Source organism: Penicillium hordei, assembly GCF_028827395.1.
Source record: "Penicillium hordei strain IBT 12815 chromosome Unknown utg000003l_segment0_segment0, whole genome shotgun sequence".
Lineage (NCBI taxonomy): Eukaryota > Fungi > Ascomycota > Eurotiomycetes > Eurotiales > Aspergillaceae > Penicillium > Penicillium hordei.
Window position 1 is genome coordinate 3788366 of NW_026623144.1, and position 21274 is coordinate 3809639.

General features: G+C 47.6%; 8 protein-coding genes across 8 annotated transcripts; 4 read left to right on the plus strand and 4 right to left on the minus strand.

Moving 5' to 3' along the window:
• Positions 1-2872: 2872 nt before the first annotated feature.
• Positions 2873-3445, plus strand: N7537_006642 (2,4'-dihydroxyacetophenone dioxygenase family protein; the record flags this gene model as incomplete). Its single annotated transcript, XM_056897699.1, has 1 exon — positions 2873-3445. One exon carries the CDS (start codon positions 2873-2875, stop codon positions 3443-3445), a length of 573 nt encoding a protein of 190 aa, XP_056753484.1.
• Positions 3446-3590: 145 nt separating this feature from the next.
• Positions 3591-6376, minus strand: N7537_006643 (Zn(II)2Cys6 transcription factor; the record flags this gene model as incomplete). The annotated part of the gene is made up of 6 exons (XM_056897700.1): positions 3591-3820; positions 3912-4996; positions 5147-5790; positions 5850-6072; positions 6150-6223; positions 6278-6376. The coding sequence occupies 6 exons, from the start codon at positions 6374-6376 to the stop codon at positions 3591-3593; spliced, it is 2355 nt and encodes a 784-aa protein (XP_056753485.1).
• Positions 6377-6483: 107 nt separating this feature from the next.
• N7537_006644 (uncharacterized protein) lies at positions 6484-7032 on the plus strand (the record flags this gene model as incomplete). Its single annotated transcript, XM_056897701.1, has 3 exons — positions 6484-6504; positions 6600-6728; positions 6868-7032. 3 exons carry the CDS (start codon positions 6484-6486, stop codon positions 7030-7032), a joined length of 315 nt encoding a protein of 104 aa, XP_056753486.1.
• A 616-nt stretch (positions 7033-7648) lies between these two features.
• N7537_006645 (HEAT repeat domain-containing protein) lies at positions 7649-9061 on the minus strand (the record flags this gene model as incomplete). The annotated part of the gene is made up of 1 exon (XM_056897702.1): positions 7649-9061. The coding sequence occupies one exon, from the start codon at positions 9059-9061 to the stop codon at positions 7649-7651; it is 1413 nt and encodes a 470-aa protein (XP_056753487.1).
• Positions 9062-10074: 1013 nt separating this feature from the next.
• N7537_006646 (uncharacterized protein) lies at positions 10075-11080 on the plus strand (the record flags this gene model as incomplete). The annotated part of the gene is made up of 2 exons (XM_056897703.1): positions 10075-10335; positions 10397-11080. The coding sequence occupies 2 exons, from the start codon at positions 10075-10077 to the stop codon at positions 11078-11080; spliced, it is 945 nt and encodes a 314-aa protein (XP_056753488.1).
• Positions 11081-12782: 1702 nt separating this feature from the next.
• On the minus strand, positions 12783-13986 carry N7537_006647 (glycoside hydrolase family 75 protein; the record flags this gene model as incomplete). Its single annotated transcript, XM_056897704.1, has 6 exons — positions 12783-12856; positions 12910-13137; positions 13189-13337; positions 13399-13535; positions 13588-13653; positions 13714-13986. 6 exons carry the CDS (start codon positions 13984-13986, stop codon positions 12783-12785), a joined length of 927 nt encoding a protein of 308 aa, XP_056753489.1.
• Positions 13987-15153: 1167 nt separating this feature from the next.
• N7537_006648 (mitochondrial 54S ribosomal protein bL33m) lies at positions 15154-15557 on the plus strand. Its single transcript, XM_056897705.1, has 2 exons — positions 15154-15199; positions 15353-15557. The coding sequence occupies exons 1-2, from the start codon at positions 15187-15189 to the stop codon at positions 15520-15522; spliced, it is 183 nt and encodes a 60-aa protein (XP_056753490.1). The 5' UTR covers positions 15154-15186; the 3' UTR covers positions 15523-15557.
• Positions 15558-16132: 575 nt separating this feature from the next.
• On the minus strand, positions 16133-20317 carry N7537_006649 (uncharacterized protein; the record flags this gene model as incomplete). The annotated part of the gene is made up of 6 exons (XM_056897706.1): positions 16133-16173; positions 16228-17794; positions 17846-17884; positions 17934-18654; positions 18715-20013; positions 20091-20317. The coding sequence occupies 6 exons, from the start codon at positions 20315-20317 to the stop codon at positions 16133-16135; spliced, it is 3894 nt and encodes a 1297-aa protein (XP_056753491.1).
• Between the last annotated feature and the right edge of the window lie 957 nt (positions 20318-21274).

Sequence of the window (21274 nt, forward strand, 5' to 3'; positions counted from 1 at the left end):
AGAGTGCAGCGCTTCTTGGTGCGGGGATAGGAGTTGCGACCGGGCCGGATAATCCGATAATCCGTCTCGCCGCAGCTGCTAAGAGAGCGGTACGCCAACGAATCAGAGAGCGGTGGAAGAAGCAGTGGGAGCGGGAGACAACCTCCGCACCCACGAAGCGCTTGGTGCAGGCGCCGAACAAGAAGACACTTCGGTTGTACGAAGGACTGTCGAAACCACAATGTGCAATTTTGATTCAAATGCGTACAATGCGGATCGGCCTTCGACACTTCTTGTTCAAGATCAAGGCAGCCGAGACTGACCGATGCAATTGTGATGAGGGCTCACAGACGCCAAGACACATTTTGATGCAGTGTCCGCGGTATATCATGCCGCGTACAAAATTGTGGGAGCAACTGTGGAACATTGGGATCAACGAGATGGATTACGACAAGATCGTGTCGAACCCGCAGGCCACCCGCTACGTGGTCAACTTTATGCACCAAACAGGTCTCCTCCAGCAGTTTCGACACGTTGGGACCGAGGAGGACGACGACGACGAACCGGTAGGCCTTACGGCAATGGAGCTAGATGTGGAAGACGATGGGCATTAGCCAATGACGATAGATGATGCTGTGAAACGAGAACTCAGCCAGAGTCGACAAACATGCCAATCAACTGGCCAGGACAACGTCACCATCAATCGAAACTGAGGCGGGAGGGGGTTTGCAGAGAGAGAGGGAGAGAGAGAGAGAAGTGAGAAGATGGAAGGTGGGGGGTGCACCCCACGACAATCATTATGGGACGATTTCTTATGTATGGGATTTGGGACTTGGGATTTATGGGCTTATGGGTTACTACAGGAATGGGCTGATTCCGCACTCTTTACAATCAGCATCTGTATACTCTGGGAGAGATCCCGCTCGGCGTTTGGCTTCGAGTTCTTGCTTCGGTTGGATGAAGCGCCTGCATAGTCATACGCAACTAGTTAGACTGCAACAGGTTAATTGAACTTTGATTGATTGATTGATTGATTGATCTCATTATCCTCTTATTAACAAACAGTCTCGTTTTTATACCAGCCCCTTGATGCATTCTCCTCCGATCGAAAGACTCGGTCAAAAGCACTTTACAACGCATCATGTCGAGACCATCATCTCATCGTATCACTTCTGAACAACAGGATCTGGTGTTTCGGGATGAGGACATAATGAAAATACCATCCGATGTAAACGGTGGTTCTCTTCCTCATTCCGCCGTCCGGCAGCAGAAACCCAGGGAGATTGAAGTACTCGTGAACTCGGCCTGGGGAAAAAATAGTGGGAATCGCTATTGCAGAGGGCGATACCAATATCCCTAGAGTATTGGACAAACACAAAGGTCCTGGTTGGGAAATGCGCTGGCGTTCAGAGGCAAGAGCTTGCTTAGTTGTTTTAGAGTTAAGCTCATAAAGCGTGCCTGTATATCACGTCTATGCCTTCTTCAGCACATGCAAACTAATCAAACAGATCATAGGTCATGCCCGCTTGATCTGATAAGCTGAGGACCTGGCAAGGTGGCGACTATGCTGATCGCTATCCTTTCTATCTTAGTTCATAACTGTGAACGTGTCTATACCAGATGACTAAGTGGTTCCAGTAAGATTATGACACCTAATAGCCATTGCATTCAAAAAGGTACATATGACGCCTCTTCGCCGCCAAGTCCATAGGCATGCAATAGCTAGCGTAAAGCATTCTTGCATTAATTATCATCCCCATGTTTCTTATTCTCCAAGCACTGGGTGCTGATGTTCTCTGTCTCACTAGTTCTGATTAATCCCCTCGCTCCTCCCATTCGGCATCAATACTTAGCAGCCATGCTTGTTCTCCCGGAGCAGGGAGTTTATATACTTGTATATCTGCCTTACATAGCCTATGAAGCTTCTTCGGTAGAGGGCTAATTGAAATCTCCAGTGCAGATTTGTACGGAATTTCCTGGCTGTGATATATATAAACCACAGATACCCCTCCATTAACAGAGATAAAATGACCAGGTAGGCCATAATCGTCACAGTATCCCAGTCTAGATTAGTTTTAAAGGTCCTGCCCAGTCGCATACACATTAGATTTGTTTATCAAACGATATTATCCATATGAGCTCAACGGCTGGATTCTGCAAGTTGTCGAATACAATGGTGGAATGCAAACCTCCCGATCTACCTTGGGTAAGGGTCTAACCTTACCGACCCTAACCCGGGCTCGGACCCGTTTAAGGTCCTTACAGGTCACCTTTCTGAATTTTATAATTGATGTGGAGTCTTGAACGCCCAACCCAACCAGTGTAGAGTGTATTTATCAAGGGATATAAACCGCTGCAGAAGGTCAATTTCAAGGATTTCTTCGAAGTGAGGTCATTTGCTGCCCTATCTCTCCATGCCTTCTGTCCAGAAAATGAAATGGAGGCCAAATCCCCATACATTTCGCCAGAAATGTGAGCCATTGGAATTTTCGCCCAGGTAAGTACATTTTCAACTTCCGTAGTTCAAGTCTTTCCTTCGATTGTGCATTTTCGCTGCGAATTTCATTTTCCTTCTCCGCTGTCATATAAAGCAGACGGTGATGCCAAATGTGAAACTCAAGCTGAGCTCCACCGGACTCCAGTCACCTCCCGAGGATCTGATATTCCACCGGACTAGCTAGTTGGTACCCACACATCCGGAGATCTGTCTGATATTCCACCGGACCAGTTAGTTCCCACACCTCCGTGCCACATTCGTGCTTCGGTATTACCATATAGCACAGCATTAAATAGCTCGATGGATAGCAGAATTCTACGCAGTCGCATTCAAGTTACAGAAGATTATCCTGTTACAATTCAACCTCCTCTTCGCGAAGAAAATCAACTTTACAACATGGGATCAGCTACAACCAACGGCTCAACAGAGAACGGGACTGCTGTCAACCAGCGACCTGCCGCCGAGGCCGTTGCCTACCAAGGCGAACTTCTGCCCAACGTTCGAGACGACTTAGTGGTACCCGGAATCCTAAACCTGGACTTTGAGGAAAAGCTTTGGGTGCCCCAAGCCCCAGACGTCTGGTTCCGACCTATCCTTTTCAATGTCTCGCAGGGCTACTTTGTGAACCTGCTCCGTGTGCGTCGCTCGGGTATTCTATCGCGCCACCGTCATTCCGGTCCAGTCCACGCCACAGTTTTGAAGGGTAAATGGCATTACCTCGAACACGATTGGTGGGCCACGGAGGGAAGCCACGCTTTTGAACCCCCCGGTGACATTCACACCCTCGAGGTGCCAGCCGGTGTCGAGGAGATGGTTACACTATTCCACGTGACGGGCGCGTATATATATGTCGATCCCCAGGGCAACCCTGTTGGCGTGGAAGATGTTTTCTCCAAATTGGCTAGCGCAAAGGCACATTATAAAAAGGTTGGACTTGGTTCAGATTACGTCGATCAATTTATTCGTTGAATGATACCCGTTATTTATCTCGTGTCACTTTATCACAGATGAAGGTGTTGTGGAGTTTTTCGAACCGTCTTGCAAATTCGGTCTTTGTCGTGGTTTAATTCTTATTAGGAAAAGGTGGGCACAAGGAGTGAGTGTAGGAGTCGTGTCAGGGCGTATTGGTCCAATTCCACACCCAGCTCTGGCCGGGAAGTGATAGGTTCAGCTCGTTTAACCTCTCGGGACAAGGGTCGAGTGACGGGATCTGCGAGTTGGAAGGCGCCTCATTATTGGAACGCTGTAAATTTTCAGCCGAGGGTCTTTGATCTCCCCAGATTTCGTCCTCCGTCGGCCTATAGTTGCCTACAGGTGTCATAGGATCCGAACACTCCCAAAGAACTGAGATTATAAACAGTTAGATAAGTCAATTTCTGGTATTTGCAATTCCTGAAGTTTGTTCAGCTAAAGCGGCATGGAACATGTAACATACCCTGCTGTACCGAGTCAAGCGCTTGGTCGACACCAGCATAGAGAGGCAATAGAGAAGCCGGGTAGGCACCAAAGTCCGGATCTGTTGTTGTCTCGATTTCAGAGGCAACTTGGAGTCTACCTCCAGCGTCCGGATGTTGCGGAGTATAACCTGTATTATCCTGACCTTGCGACAACTGCGCCGAGTTAAATCTCTCATTCTCCAGACGGCCCATTCCATCAGAGACGTGGCCCTCTTGTGCGATGCTGGCTGCCAAGTCCCTTTCGGGATTAAGGCTGTACTCAGGAGTCATATCAAACGGCGGGCCGTCTAGAAATGCTTGCATTTCTCGCTGAAAGATAAGATGGAAAAGTCCTTCGAGAACTTTTACTGTCTGTGATGGAACGATAGATGACTCGGCGAGGTTTTTCTGTAGCGAGATAGAATTTGCAACCCCTTTCTTTGCATCTTGCGATTGTGCAGAACCTGGATCCGACAATGCTACCATACCAAGGGTCACCCCAGCAGTGAAATTTTGCATTGCAATGTATGCAACTGCGTGAGTATTTTTGGCGGCAAGAAGAACTGGTGCATATCGTGGCAAGATGCCGCACGTGCGGCGAGCACAATGTTTGCATTGATCAAAACTAGTCGGTCGATTTTCTGGGCTGCGAGGGTTGGGGCCCATGATTAACTGACCAGTGTATCGCAGGAAAGGACGATGCAGGATGATTTGAATATTATCATACGCCAACTGGAGTACTAAAGCCTGTAACTCGAAAAGTCGGTACACGTCAAGCTCGGTACTCGACAGGTTGTTCGTGTGGACTTCAGAATTGTTCTTCAACTTTAGCTCCGCTGGGAGCCTTTCAAACCAATCTACCAGCTTGGTGTTGATAACTGCAGCTTGGTGTCTCACATCTCCTGATTTTGGGGAGTCAAGGTTATATATGCTGCCAATTATCGAAGAGGCAATGGTGTAAAGCTCAAATTTGTAGCGCTGATATGTGCCCAATGTCACGCGTGCTGGGTGAGTAGTTGCCGAGTACTCCAACGAGTTCAGTAACGGATGAACGGCTTGTATATCCTCCATATCTCGTGGCATGCTAACTGAGCAATGAGCGTCATCTATAGATGACGGCCGTCCATAAGTTATTGATGCGTATCTGCTAGATCGTAAGCATGGGTTTCAACTGGTGAATACCCCGTCACTGGGCCAAGGAAATAGAGACCTGTCGAGTACATATAACGCCCACCAAGTTCGCTTGCGGACTTCAAGAACAACCTCCGGTGCAGGGCCCCATAGGGACTCTTTGTGTAAGCCTTGCGCCTGCGCGCTGCCAATTCCTGCGCCAAGAACGGGCAACGCCATATTGGGGTTGCCATTATAAAGGTCAAATGTGCTCAACAAGATGCAACATTGAACACACTCTAACCCTCCTGCGTCCAGAATCTCAAAGAAGTGCGCTCGAACCTGATTCAACATGTTACCTTGCAAAAGAGATCTCTCTTGCTCAGTGAGGCCAATCTGTGATGCCTGTTCTTCCGAAGTATATCTTGCACCTAGGGCAAGTACCATCAAAAGCAGCACTGCCACGCCATTTTGTTGAGGTGTAACTATTTGTTTGCCCATGATATTCTCATACTGCTTTTCAAAAGACGATCGATGAAAAATCATCATAAACCAGTGCACTGATTTCCAATATGATTGCAGCAGGAAGTCGCATATTTGTCGGGAAGGAAGAACCAATCCGTTGAAGTGGGAAGTAAGAGGAGCGCCTCTTTCATTTACTCGATCATCAGGACCTCGAGTTGGGCGAGATCCACCCCCTGGGAGAGCGGAGGTATTGTTGGTTTCTGTCGGTGACACCATAGATGCCGTGTTATGCATTCGAAAAAGCTGTTCATCGGCTCAACTTCACGTTCGTAATAAGCCTCTCGTAGGATGTTGTAGATTACCTCATCTGTCAGCTCGACTGCTGATACTTGCGGATATCTATGCGGCCAGGGAAGAGATTCAGGGTTGGCATCTCGGTAACTGCTCGGGCTGTGAGAAGTCTGGGGTCTATTGACGGGTCGGTCGGGTCTCTCAGAAAGCGGAGGACTTGTTGATGGGGCAGAGCGCGGTTGGTTGGCACTCCGGCGCCTTTCGGTCCTTATTTTCTGTGTTTGTTTTGACTTTCTGAGGCAGATAGGCAAATTAGAACCTCATCCCCTGTAACATCTCACAACCGATTCTCACAACTGGAGAACCCCTACCGTAATGGTGCTGATGTTGTCAAGCAATCAAAGCCAGAGCGCACACACGGTGAGCACGGCTTAGTAATATCACACTGAACATAAACTTGTTAGAAGGTGAATGTCTGCGATGTTGAGAAATCTGTTACCTTCAACTTCTGTCTACGGCATCGATCGCACGCATGACGGCGGGTCCCCAGTTGCTTGAGGTGCGCCTGCGTGGAACCTGGGGACGCTGATTCCTGCATCTTGCAGAACTATCCCCTCTGGATTTAATCGTATCACAATGCCCACTAGCGGATTTAGGGAATTGTTTGCTTGGGCATGAAGGGAGCGCCGTTGGGTCCACCGGAGCATGTCCAAGTCCGCGGGTGGCGTCTGTATTAGTAACAGGCCGATTTTAGGGAACCTATATATGACGATAACCCTACACAGACACAGGAAAGAGGTAAAAAAAAAACCTTTTGGCAGTATCAGAGCCAGCATTGTCAAGCATCTTCCATCTACTTCCGTCAAAAAATCTTACCTTCGTCGGTCCTCTTCCGGTGTGACTGTTCCGGCGGACTGACGATGACAACAGCCTTTCAAATGCTTCTGAGGGTATGTATACTCTGTTCCTGATCACATATGTTTCGATCCAGCATGGACACATATTTGAGGTAAAATCTAGAAGCAATTCATGTTAGACCTTTTTTTTTTTTTTAAAAAAAAAAAAAACCATGCGGTGTATAATGTGTAGCGTCATCAATCTGCCATTGACGTGGAAATTCATAGCGGAGTGAAGCATATCTTCTACGGCTATCTAGTTTATGGTGGCAAGTCAGAGAACAGAAAAATCCGTAGCTCATGTTATGCAAGCTCATCTGGATACGGAGAAGTATGTAAAGCAGTTATCTCAGAATAATCAGTAGTTCGCTAGGTTGATTGCTGATAATCACAAAGATACACTACTATCGCTATTGATTCCACTCTTGATAGAATAATCAGGCAAGAAGGCACGCGTGGGAAAGATCCAAAAATTTTCGGTGACATTGTGGCTAGATATATGCTCGTCTTTATGGAACATAGAATACAGTCGCGACCGTTATTGCCTTCCATGTCGGGGAACATTGTGAGGTTCTTTCAAACCCGAATCATATTCTACGCTAAACCCAATATAGTTAATATCGTATTTGAAAATCTGTTTCGACGTTGAATGGTATAATACTAAACCCGTAAAAAGCTGTTGCAGCTGTATGTTCGCGTATTGTTACAGCTCCAAATAAAACACGCTCGCCATGGAGTCACGTATCCCAACTCAGTGCCCTGACTCGAGTACCAACATCTCAACTTTTTATTAGGGTTAGTCTTACTTAAGCAACGTACTAGAGAACAAAATGGTGACCTGAGAGATTATTATCTGCATAATATGTCATACTTCATGTCGTACCTCGTATATGTTGAGGAATCTGGATGTGACAAACGCGTTGGGTTCAGATGGATCGAGGTATCTTTTATATGTTCAGGTTCTTTTCTATTACTCACTCTTCATAAGACACCCCATCAGGCCCTTCGTCGGAGCATTCATCAGACCATTCATCGGACCCTTCATCAGACCCTTCATCAGACCTTTCGGCCGTACTGCTAACTGGTAGACCAATATATTTCCTACACTCATCGCGTCTCCCGCCCGGAATATTCCACTCTTCAAGAATATTCCCCAAAATCGCGCCCCGCCAGTACTTCATTTCTAGCCCTGCTAAAGTGGTGATCGTTTTCCGCTGAATCTCATTCAGAGACTCAACTGGCCGTCCATCCTCATCCTCAGGCCTGGGACCGAAGGTCAGCTCCAACACAACTTCCGCAAGTTCGAAAGCTTCCACCCTTCGCGAACGCGGGAATGCGTCCAACAAAGTGGACATGACTCTGGGATATTCCTCCAGGTTCAACGTCTTCAACACATTGCCGCTGTACTGGAATAGGTCTCCCTCATGGAAGGGAAACGTAAGATCATCGGACTTCTGAGTATCACTTTTAGGGATAGACGAGCGATCGGCTAAAACGTAGGCTAGGACGGAGACATCCTCTGGCCTATAATTCAGTAGTCGAACGGAAGATACCGCAGCAGCGAACCGAACCAGTGAAGGACGCGTTCTACCTCCATACTCATGAAGTCGGCAGATGAGATCGTCTATCCCCTCAGAGACAGCACCACTATCTTTCCAACATCCATTCAGTAGGCCTAACGCAATAATGGCACTGGCAAGAACCATAATATCTTCGCCTTCCCGGTCGAGCACCCGCTGCAAAGCAACAGCGCTACTCCTATTTCTTCCACCTGCTCCCTCCCCAGGAAACCAAGCCAATGCATAAGCTGCAAAAGCCCTAACCTCCGCGTCCTCCTCCTCCAAAAGCTTCTGAAAAAGTGGTACACCCACACAAACAGCATCATACGTCGCCAACTCATATTTGGCGTTTCTGCGCTGTCGCTCCAGCCCAACACGACGGACATACTCACACATTTTCTGCTGGTTTTCGTCCCTCGCCTGGCTCAGCAACTCATCCTGTTCGGCGTAAAACTCTGTTTCATACCCGGGAGTGCATATCTTCCCTGCCCGCTGACGCCATGCGGCAATGTCCACACCCTGAGGTAGGAACATTGACGGAATACCGAGAGCTAGATCAACCAGGTAGTTAATCACGGAGGCCCGGGCCGGTGTCGCCGGGCTCTCTAGAATTTTGAGTAAGTATGGAACAGCATATGCGGTTGCTTCGTAGCGGGTTGCTTGATGGAAAATGTTTGAGTAGAGGTCCTCGTATGCATCTGAGCGGTCTGATTCGTTTGGCGATAGCAAGGCGCGTAGGTTGTTGGGCACGTCGGTTGCTTCGCCATATGCGTGGTGGAGGGAGGTCCAGTTGACGGAGTCGAGGAGGCGTTGGGCTGCTGGGTCCATCTTGTTTTATTTTATAGGGAAGAAGTATTGAGCGGTGAGATGTCTGCGGCGGGGTTCAAGTTGGTTACAATTCTTGGCTTATCATGAGTAAGATCCAAAACTGCGGCTTGATGATCAGCATGGCAGAGATTACGAAAAGATACCTTAGCTGTCGAGCCTTGCCTATCAACCTCAACCCGGATGGACTCCCAGCGGAAGGACGACGCGCTATGTAGTGAAGCAACTGCAAGATGGAGAATTGTTGACACATTGCTAGTTCAAGCGCTGCCTTGGCTGGATTTGCATAGTGTCTCCTTGAAGCTCCAGTCTTCTATTCTAGGCCCTTGATACTGGTATCATACACGGTCTCGTATTATTACGTGGTATGTACAGAACCTGTTATTTACCCGATCACCGCATCTGGATTAGCGCATAATGTGATTAGGGTGTGGAGTGTCTATGTGTATTTTATATGGAAGGCGAGAACGGGCGCCACTGTAATCAATAAAATATACTCATGAGTTTTATTGATCATAGTGGGCGCCTACCCTCCATTGCTAAGCTTCCTCATTCCGGTCCGGTCCCAGTTTGTGTATCGGACTTGAGTCCGGAGGACGAACCGAGTCAACCCAGAGTGGTGGCGAATTTGGTGACTTAGTTTCGAATTCTTCACGTCAATCCCGGGAATCCCTCAATATCGTCATCCATACCATACTTTGTCCGTATCCGTACCATATATTTCTGTCACCTTCCATCATTCGACGACTTTGAACCCTCGTGGATCCACTCTTTGACAGATTTCAAGTCCGATTCCACCGGAGTTGGATCTCACACATCACCCACCTCTGGAGGAGTCCTGAATGATTATTAATGTAGAAGCTTAAGATGTGAATGCCATTCAAGTAACTCACCGAGAAGTCAACTTCTAATTCAGCCGAGCCGGAGACTTTTAAAGCCTTACTATAAATCCGCTGGCTATAAGAACGGTACAATAAGCTCTATTCGGCTTCTTATTCACCAACAGTTGTTCAACTATGGCAAACAAGCTCGGAATATTCCCAGCCTCTGGAGGCCTTGGAGGCAGTACTCTTAGACACCTTCTTGAGCAAGTCCCATCCAATGAAGTGGTCCTCATCGCTCGCAGCCCAGAGAAACTCAGCAAAGAGAAAGCCGCTGGAGCTACTATCCGCAAGGCCGATTACGACAATACCCAGACACTAGACCAAGCGTTTGATGGAATTTCGTCCTTGAACTTGATTTCCTATGCTAGTATTCAAAATGAGTATCGATTCAAGGTTGGTTCTATCCACCCCTGATACTACCTTGTACCGCCTCGGAGCTAACCTGGTTCTATAGGTACACAAAGCCGCGATTGATGCGGCTCGAAAGAGTGGCGTGAAGCATATATTTTACTCGTCTCTTGCGTTTGCTGGTGATGGAAATCTTGATACCAAGGCCCAGGTTATGCTTGGCCACCTTGCGACGGAGAAGTATCTGGCCCAGCTACACGACAAGGACCCACAGTTCACGTACACTGTCGTTCGCCAAGGGTTGTATTCTGAGTCCTTCCCACTCTACACCGCCTTCTTTGATCTCAAAGATCCTTCCAATGAAATATGCATCCCTCACGATGGCTCGGGCCCTGGCCTTGCTTGGGCTAAGCAAGACGAGTTGGGTGAAGCAACCGCAAAACTTATTGCGCAACACGCCAAAGACCCCGCTGCTTTTCCCTACTTAAACAAAACCGTCCTTCTCTCGGGCCCTCGTGCTTTGTCCCTCAATGAAACAGCGGATGTACTCAGCCGCGTGCTCAGCAAGCCAATCAAGGTCCGCCAGGTACATGTGGACGAGTATGTCAAACAGCCACAGGTCCAAACTGGTCTCACATATGGTGGTGGCAACTGGGCACCTCTCTGGGCGACTGCTTTTGATGGGATCCGCGATGGTGAATGTGCAGCAGTCACCCCTCTTCTGGCTCAGATACTTGGCCGCGAACCTGAGCAGTTTGAAACAACTATCAGGAACATGCTTTCGACTTGAGCGCGAGTAAGGGGTACCTAAAAGTGAAACCTATGTATCTTAGACTGGAGAGAACTTTGTTGGAATTGATATTTGTTGGAGAGGAGACCAGGGAGTACAATGTATATTTCATTTTAAGTCTAATAAGATGAGCATAAATACACGCGTGGACCGGATCTGCCGCGTTCATGCCTAATAGGAATCATTTATTTGGAATGTTTCTGTTCGCGAGTTCCGGTCACCAGTGGGTTTGTGCTGTGTACCAGGAGATCAGCATATTAGGGTATTTTAGATGATTTAGATGTTCTGGCTGAGTATACGCGGTCTATGGTTTTGGGAGAGGGCAGGTTGGAGTGGTTTGGGGCGGCAACAAGGAGTAAACTATGGGAAGCGCTCAGCGAGCCTGGTCAAACAGCAAGCGGTAAATAGACGAGAGGACGGATATTTAATCGAGCTATACGTGATGAGTGTGGTATGTATGAGGTTTTCTTTTGACCTCAGTCGGCCTGACCGTATGTGCCCATGACCTAAGGGCCAGAATAATAGAGAGAAAGATAGGTTAGAAGCTATAAATAAGGATTGAAATTGATTTTTATAAAGCTTTATTTTTTTATATCAGGTACTTATTTTTACTATGGGTTTATATAGTAAGAAGAGTTACTATAGGTATTAATAAAATTCAATTTACAGTCAAATTGGATCTTTTTGAGGTGATTTGATTATCTACTTGTGGTCCCGAGCAGAGTCTAGGGTCTAGTATATATACCGCTGCAGTTACAATCAGAGGTTCTGATTGTTGCTATGATCATTTAGCCAGGTGCAGTGGCCTGAGTTCCCGTCTGGATTACACTCGAAGTGTAACACTCCTAGTATATTTAGTCTCAGTACTATAGATAGTTTCGTCCTCTCCTCAGCGCAATACAGAGGGTTTTTAGCGTAGGACTATAGAGGAGTCTTATAACTCCTATGGAACCCCTACGGGACTATTAGGGTAATAGGACCAAACTTTTCTTAGTCATGGGAGTTGGCCAGGTCTACACATCTGTCATCTATATCGTCCAGTACTGTACACCTTGACTTCTGCCACAAGTCCTTCCCGTTTGTCAACCCATATTGCAGCTTACCAGGCCTGTAGTAAACAAGACAGTTTCTAATTGAAGCAAGACAAGAAGACCTACTTTTTCGTACGAGATTTAGATGATCACATTATTGCTCGTTCTCTCTCATTCCCAACCAGATCTATCTCCAACATCCCTAGAAGGGGCCATGGTTTTGTCCTAGATCTAGTGAGAGGTTTGCAAACACTGCTGATATCGGGTTAGTCAGTACAAGGGGGTTGATTGTCAGCTCTGCCTGCATATTAGCATACTTCTCCCGCTTACCCTTTACCATAACAATATTGTCACTAAGGGCAATAACAAATTATGTTTGTAAAGTATTATCCTACACTTCATTACTGAAATCTTCTAAGGTTTACAGGGTGGGTTGACTAAGCTTGGAACGGAAGGTTCTACATTGCTAATGAAGGACTTATTCTTCGTTTCAATGTTATCTAGAGAAAGTTGAGTGAATCCAGCCGAATAGATTCTTAATCGAAATGGTACCGCGATAGAGAAAATCTCAGCTGCAGCTTCAAATTCGGTACATATCGCTACATATACCTGCCATTGATATTATGATTCCCCTTGTATACAATTTCAAATCCCTATCGGGATTCAATCACTCAGACAGGGGCACACTTTCCACTCTTGCAGACCAGCTGGCCAGAGCACTGACCGCCGTTCGTGCAAGAAGCACCTAGAAAATTACTTAGTAACCACGAATAAAGATATGACTAGAAGGATTCCTACCTTCACAGTGTCCCTCCCACTCGCAAGATCCAGTCGAGCCGGAGCCACTGGCAGTTGTGGTGGTTGAAGGAGAAGGACCGCTGTCACCCCCACCAGACAGGTTGAGGTTCTTCGCAAGAGCGGTCATGAGCTTGTCACCCATAGAGCGCAGGGTGGTGAAGTTGGTGACATAATTCTTGTTGAGAGCACTCTTGGGGAGCACGGCGTCATCGCCAGTGAAAAGGATGTCTTGTTGGATTAGTAGCCGTCAAAATATAGACATGGGTGCTCTAGACTTACAGGTCACATCGGGATCACCGTGGCCGCTGTTTCCGTTCAAGTCATCGTTGGGGAAGCAGGTACGGGCCATCAACCACGAGGCCTCACCGATAACCTGGGGGCTATCGCCGTCGGAGTCTCCGTAGATGCCATAGAACATCTTGCCATCACTGGTTTCTAAGTTAGAACAGGAGGCTAGCTGGAATATCAACCAAAGGGGCCAAAACATACCAGATGACAGCACCAACATTGTTGCCAGGAAGCTCCTTGGCGTACTTGGTTCCGAATCTGTCGGGAATGACAAAGAACGGCACTTCGTAGGCAGCCAGAACACCGAAGTTGGTCTGGGGCTCGCCGTCGGGATTTCCCTGCACCAGTATGTCAGCAATAACTTCTCAGACAAACTAATAATCACCATACCTTGCACTTGTAGTCAAGACCGTCGCAGTCGACATCCATGTCGGCGACCCAAACATAAGCCGCACCCTGTCATTGATTGAATCAGCATGCGAACCTTGCAATTAACCGGGTGGTAAGAGTATCTACCTCGCTGAACTTGGTCCAGTCGCTGTGGATGGTAACCTCTTTGGCTCCCTTATCGCCATTGATGGGGTAGGTTGCATCCGGCACAGCAGTGCTAGCCTTCGCAGCAGCGCTCTGCAAAGCAGCAACGGGGATGGAGGAGCCAGCAGCGAAGTAGCTTGCTGGGGGGCCACCGTCTGGCTTGTTGAACTCGGGTCCTTTCACGGTTTGGGCGAGGCCGGAGCTGCCAAACAAGGCAAGGAGCGCAAAGGGAATTGAGCGGCTGTAGGTCATCATGATTGCTGATAGAAGCTTTGAGGGTTATGAAAAAGATGATTCTTGCTTCTCGAGGCCGGGCGAGTGGTCCTTTATCAACTCTTCTGGTCCCTGAAGGATCAAACAATTAGCGAACTAGTAAATACTACCTCCGGAAACACCGGCGCTAGTTTCCACCAAATGCTTTTTTCCACGTCCTAGTTCATATTACCTTGTCAGCATCGGTTATGCAGTGAATCCTTCAGGCAATCCTTCAGTTCTGCAAAAGGGTGAGACATACTAACCCAGAAGATCCAAAATCCTACGTTATTCAGCCACAATACCTATGCTATCGGGCCACCAGAATGACCGAGTTGATATCCCAGGAAGGAAATTGGCCCTGGATGACTAGCGGGGGAAGAGTTTCAGCCCTGGTGGTCCTTGCATAGCGTCACATTGGCGATGCTCTGATGTAAACGACAATCATGCAAAGCTAACCAAAACTTTCTTAGTTGCAGATACCCTAGGTACTAGCTTGAGGCTTACCGATATTAGTTGTCAAGGTACTACTCCGGATTTAGAAAATGGTTAGACGAACTACCTAATTAGGAAATGCTTAGAATGAGGAAATGCTTGGATGTAAAATAGATGGCCATAAACCTGCATATGTATCCAGTTCGCATATTTAAGGGAAATCCACACCTTGAAAGGCAAGTAATGATCAATATGCTATTAATCTCACCTTGGTAGCGGGTAAAGCTTGTACTAGGTTGGCGAGTTCCACGAGGATGATCAACATGAATAGTTGCCCCGATAGACTACGGAGTACTCCATATCCGTATAGACTATATAATGACCAAGACCAATTGACTATCTAGGACGAACTAGCAGGGTGTGGTAAGGTCTAGCTCATCCATAGGTCCACGATAAGATATCTAAATAACGGTAGAAGATGGGAGGCTTTACTGAGCGTTATTAAATTTCAATCATATGATAGTTGATTGACCCATTTATGCTTAGCAACTTGAAAATCATTAATACACTCCAAAACTCTGAAAGCACCTAGCATCAGCTAACGAAATGTCTACGGATCTGGTCAATCCGGTAAATTGACCGGGTCCTCCGTGGCCCCAAAATTAATGACTAAGCAATCCTCACGTGACCTCCGGGAAACAATCAACTCAGACCTCGAAATTGTTTTGGAGCGACAACTCGACCAGGCAACCCGAGACGCCGCCCAAGATGGCCAAGAAAGGTACGTGGAACGAGAAACCCGAGAGTTGAATCGCATGATCCACCGCCCAATCACACCGCAATTGGGGATATGAAATAGACGATGACAGCGAAAACCGAAAACCCCCGGATTCTTTTGCGGCCGATGGCTAACATCGTCTTTTCCCCGACACAGCGAAGTCCCGTACCATTGCCGTCCGGCTGATCTCCATGGCCATGACGGGTTACTACCGCACGATGATCCGGCCCCGTGTGCACCGGCCTCTCAGCATGATGAAGTACGACCCTGTCGTTAAGAAGCAGGTGCTTTTCCTTGAGGCGACCAAGGGTGGAAAGAACAAATAAGCTATTCGATTTTGGATCTGAGTTCTGCTCGGTTTCTACAATTCGATTGTTGTGTATCTTCAGATATCCGCCTTTCAACTGTGACGACGACTTTGATTTCGAGCTTTTTTCTCCCAATCGAACCTCGCCCTTTTTATTTCTTTGCAATCGATATCCTGATACGCCAAACGATACCTCGGAATCTGTGCGGATCTAGGGGAATGCGATAACGGTGTCAGGGAACGACCCCTGTGTGTACATTATTTTACTGGAGCCAATCGGGAAATTGTGATTTCCCCGGTTTCCCGGATCTTCTACGGTGAACCTCCTTTTGTTGGAGCATTGTGTTTGGCGTTAAGAGCAATACAGCTTTGGGTACCTCAATAAAACTAAATAAACTTCCCTCAACATTCCACTTCATCGCTTTCGCATGAGCCCTGCTTGGGGGCTCCTTTCGTCCATCTGTCCACGACAACAACAGATTTTTCGAAATCAATATTTGAATATATATGGACTTGTCGCAGACACCTTGATGTTGATAAAGTGAATAGGGAGAATTTGCCAAACATCGTTGGAGTATAATAATAATGGAGAAATGGCATTTCTCTGGGGCCACCTCACGTTGAACTGCTCAGCCGGCGTCTTGGCTGAAGCGCTGGTTATAGCGGTCTCCTTTTAACCATTAGCTAGGGCTCAGCCACCTTGGAAAAGTATCGGTTATCTTACCTCGAGTACGGCGCATACTCTTGCCTCGGATAGTGCTAGCTTGGCCGGCTGCGTTTCCCCTGCTGCTGCCTGAAGCCAAACCCTTCGGACTCAGTCGTCGCTCCGGGCCATCGGCTGCGTTTCGTGGTCTCTTCGGTGGCCTTGGGTTTGCGTTTGAAGGGTGGTCAGTCTTGTCCATTGAGCCCTGTTCAGACCTTCCCGCCAAAGCTTTGTTGGCAGGCTGCATCTCCGTAGTCATTTCAATTGAAGTTTCTGACTGTGCCACAGACTGGTGAAGACGGCTGTAAGTCCGTTTCTGCGTTCTCTTTACTTCCTTGTTTTCGGATTCTCTTCCAGAGCTGTTGTCCGTTGCGTCTGACATTCGTCTAGCCTTATCGACCTCTGTCTGGGTGGTAACACGCGTCCCCTCAAAGCTGACTACTTTACGCTTGGTGTTCGACTGTTCCTGCTTGGCTGATTTATCAACAATCGAACTGCAAATCTTTTCAAGAGCGGACTGGAGTCTTCCAGCTTTGCTGTCACCGGCGATGAGAGGTTGTATCCCGATAGCAGGGTTAGGTTCATTGAGGTCTCGACCAGTTTTTAGGGGCTCAGCTGGAACCTTTTGGTACTCTTGTGCTTTTTGGAGGGCATCATCTGGCACCAACGCTCCCGGGAGATCTGGAGTTGACATAAAGAGCATTTCGAGCTCGGCTGGATCATTGAAAAGTGACGGACTATTTTCCCGTGAAATTCTGTCATGCAAACTTGAAAACGGAACAATATGACCGTGACCAGCAGGGGATTTGGGCAAAGAGTCGACACAATCACCATGTTTCGAAGCCTTCGGGGGGCTACAAATATTTGGTGCTAGCGGTCCGTCTGTCTTCTCCATGTTGCCAGTAGTCTTGAGAGCCCCCTGGGTTAATTCATTTGTCTCCAAGTGATTGCCATGTTCCCCCTCTCTTGGCTCTAATGCAAGGTTGATGCCTTCAATTGCCTCCACGTTCTCCGTGCTGTGAAGCTTAGTGCAAGACGTTTCGCCGGTAATGGATGGCTGGGAAATCGAGGGCTGAATGATGTCTTCCAGTTTCTGCCATGTTTGCTCGAAAGGCTCGTCAGGATGCACCTCGATCACCTTCGCAATCCCTTCTCTTATGGTCGCTTGCCAACTTTCGGCCTCCTGTGCCCGACCGAGGAGTGAAATCATTTCAGCATCAGCTTCCTCCCTGAGCTTCTCCAAACCAGTTGACCGTGATTTGAGAATGGCAAGGTTGTCTTTGGTCGCTGCAAGTTCTTCATTCTTCTGAGCCATCTCCACCTCAAGCATCTCGACCCTCTTTTCTGCTTCCTGTATTACTTTCTCTTTCAGTGTAACAGACTTAGTATTGAGCTCCAAGCACGTTTCAAGCTCGATTGTCTTTCCTTTCGCTTGTTCAAGCTGTTCAAGCAGCCTCTCCTTTTCCGTCAAGAGACCCAATTCGGAGCCCTTCAATAGGTTTGTTTCAACCTCATTGGCTTTAGCCTCTGCGGTATATTTTGAGCAAGAAACATTCAGCTCCATGATTCGTTTTTGCGATGCCAGGAGCTGCGCTTATCAGTAGAGCACATCAAGAGGACCACGCTCCGCATCACTTACCATAGAGGCCTTTGCTAGTCGCTCATTCTCGGCTTCGGTCTCCATGCTGTTAGTGGACCACCGCCTCATCAAACATGATGGGACTTACCAAAGAGCTTTCGGTAGTTGCAAACTGCGTCTGGAGGTTTTTGAAGTCTCTTTCTAGCTTCGCCTTTTCTGTCTCAAGGCCTTGGACTTGTTGTTCGAGTTTCGCTGTCATCTCACCCTGCAATTTGATGCCTGCGGCGCCCAACTCTTCTCGGATTCTTTGTTCGAGCAATTGAAGCTCACCCTGCAAGGCGGTCTTCTCAATCTCCAGCCGGGAATTTTGACTTTTGGACGCTTGTTCATTAGTAACACTTTCGGTTAACGCATGCTGAAGATGTTGATTCTCGGATGATTTGTTGGCAAGCTGCTTTCGAAGAGACTCAACCTCAATCAAGATTTCTTGCAGTTGAAGTTGCAATTGCGTATTTTCAGCAAACTTATTAGAAACCTCCATTTCCAAAACAGGATTTCCTGCTGGAATTCGAGCATTGGAAAGTTTCTGACCGAACATTTCTAACTCGCGCACAAGGTCTGTTTCTGTTATTCCCACAGCCTTGATAGAAGCATCGAGACTGCCTAGCATTGGCCCAACATTCTGAAGCCGTTGTTGCAAATTTCCGTAGCAGGTCTCACTGTTAGCAAGTTGTTTGAAAATTGACGAATGCGGGCCAAAGTTGCCTTCAATCGCCTGAAAAGCTTCCCGGAGGGCTTGGAACATAGTTTTGCTCATTTCTGTGCTTCGGTCGACGTCGCTTGCGACCTGTCCAGCCAAGGAATTGAATCTACAGTCATAATGAGTCTACAATTTCTGTTGTTCTTTGCAACACTTCCACGGAACTTACCGAGACGTTGCCTCATGAACGCCGTTGGTGAAGTCTTGGATATTCACAGTCTCGGCACAGCACTGTTCTTTCAACCCCTGAACGGAAGCGAGGCAACGTTCAAGTGCCGGACTCAGTTTTGACAGGATATTATCCTGGGATTTGAAACAAGATGTGGTGAACAGCTCACAGGCAGAGTCAAGTTTTTCGGCCATCTTGCGCTGGTCGTTTCTGACAAGGGCCAAGTGTCGCGACTGGCTCTGAGACTCATTTTGGATGTAGGCTTCTAGCGTCGCAATCCGCTTTTTCTCGTTGGACAGCTGCGTCTTTACCAAATCACCTCTTTTCTCGGAATGGTCCAAGGCTTCCCTCAGACCGGCAACCGTTGCCTCGGAAATTGAAAGTCTCTCACGTTGATCTTGAATGGTTTCTGCACTGTTCGAGACTTTCAACCTAATTTCGTCTAAACTGTGTTGGATCTCGCTTTTCTCTTTGTCCAGAGACATAGTGGCTTCTTTCAATTCTCTGGCTTGCTCCCGAACCACGCCATATTCACGACCGAGTTCGTTGAGGACACCTTTGAATGTGCCAAGTTTCGCCCTCCATTTGTCTATTTGGGCGCACTGAAATCTTGACTCGGATGATGTTTTGGAGAGCTGTCCTTGGCATTTCTTGAGCCGGTCCTGCAGATTAAGATTCTCTTCCTTCAACCCCGTATTCTCATCCGTGACTTGCCGTTGGATAACTGTAGCTGCTTGCTCGCTTTCCTCTCGCTGTCTCATTCTCGTGATGAGAAGCTCGAATAGATCATCCTCACTGAGCTGAACGCCGTTCTTGCCACCAACAAGCGGTGCCTGTTGCTTGGAAGATGCTTCCTTCTCAGGGGCATAGCGTCGCTTTGAGGCCTGAAGCTGACTGTTTATAGGCGTGAGAGGTACACGAGAGCATGGGAACTCCGAAATCCCATGCCTCCCTCTGCGAGGCTGTTGTACCTGGGGCGGGTCAGGTAAGGCAGAATCAGCTTCACCTGTCTTCTCAATATCAACAACACGCTCTTGGCTGGTGTCAACGGCCCTTCCTGCAGGGCCAGTAGTCTTTCTGGGGGTCCCGGTAGGCTCGTTTGGCCGAGCAACAATCACCGCCTTTTCTTGTCCAAAACTTTGTTTCACCAGATCTCCTGGTGTAGGCCGACTACCGCTGTCTTTGTTGGTTTCAGCTGCCGTTGATAGCCGGCTTGAGGGCCGAGAATACACAGATTGTCTCGCGGGGCTTGATGGCTTGGGGATTCCTTCCTTCCTAACGTTGCGAGGATTGAGTGGGCTGAACTCAAGAGAACACGTTAGTCCGTTGTTAACTGCGATGTTCATCTACAAGGTTAGCCTGGGTCATCTACATACGTGTCTGGCCAGGGCAGTTGATAATTGCGACCTGCTTCCTCTCCTATTGGTTCCCTTGAAGATTGGGCATTACCAACTGCAGGATGGGGAATGGTAGGTTGCTTGTTCAGATTTCGCGAGTATAAGGGCTTGTGTGAGGCGGGCTTGCTGAAGGAGAAGTCTATAACATCAATGCCAGAACTCTCTGGGCGCTGCAGCAGCAGCCGGGGGGTTTCAGAGCTCTCCATGATGAATGGCTGGGAGTGATAAAGGAGGTGAAAAGGATGAATGGATGGCCAGGTCTAACGAGAAATGGCATCAACATTGAGGAAGCCAGAGGGAAGGAGCTACCCCGTGACCGAGCCACCATCTCAACACCTACACCCTCGTAGGTCCCACTGTCCCATGATATTTACATTGAAAAGAAATAGTTTAAAATATAATAAGTAACAAGAAAAGCGCGAAAAAAAATCAACCGCAGTTTTTCCAGACATAAAGCTTGGTTATACTTGCACGGATTACTTCTCTGAGGCTCAATGCTGCATGAATAAGGCATTAATCCGGGGGAGTGTCCAAGTGAACCCTTCCGAGGATATACCAATTATGACTTATGATTAGAAGGAACATAACTAGTTAGTTTTCAAAGTCTCTTGTTTTGTGTCTGTCTCGTGAAGAGCTGTAAAACAGACTTGAAAATGAGATGAATCAATATGTCAACATGAGAAGGCCACGTAGATATGTAATTGTTATGAACTGATTTGATAGTTAACTAGTTACATAGTTGATGTTTATTAATTACAAATTTGTGCATATAGTAATCCAAATAGTACAAACAGCCTCATCCTAGGTGCAAATGTTTCTTGAAAGTCAAAAATAGCAGGCTGAAACCGCCTCCTTACCCCTTCGTACGGAGTACGTTTTACCCAACGCCTAGTTGACAAGGATCCACCATTCTATTTTATAAGCTTACCGTGGGCGCCCTCTGGCTTCCATTTGAAAAGGGGGTTAGAACCTTGCACCAGCTAACTGCGCCCACATGTCAAGTTTGGATCAATAACACCCAGGTTAAGTTGATAGACAAACATACTCCGTACGTGTTCAGCATATCTGCGCCATAGTGGAGTGAATGCAAAACAAAGACCCGCCTAGAATGCAATTCCAGGCAACAAAAAGCCCTTGCATGTGAGGGATCAAAATCGAACATA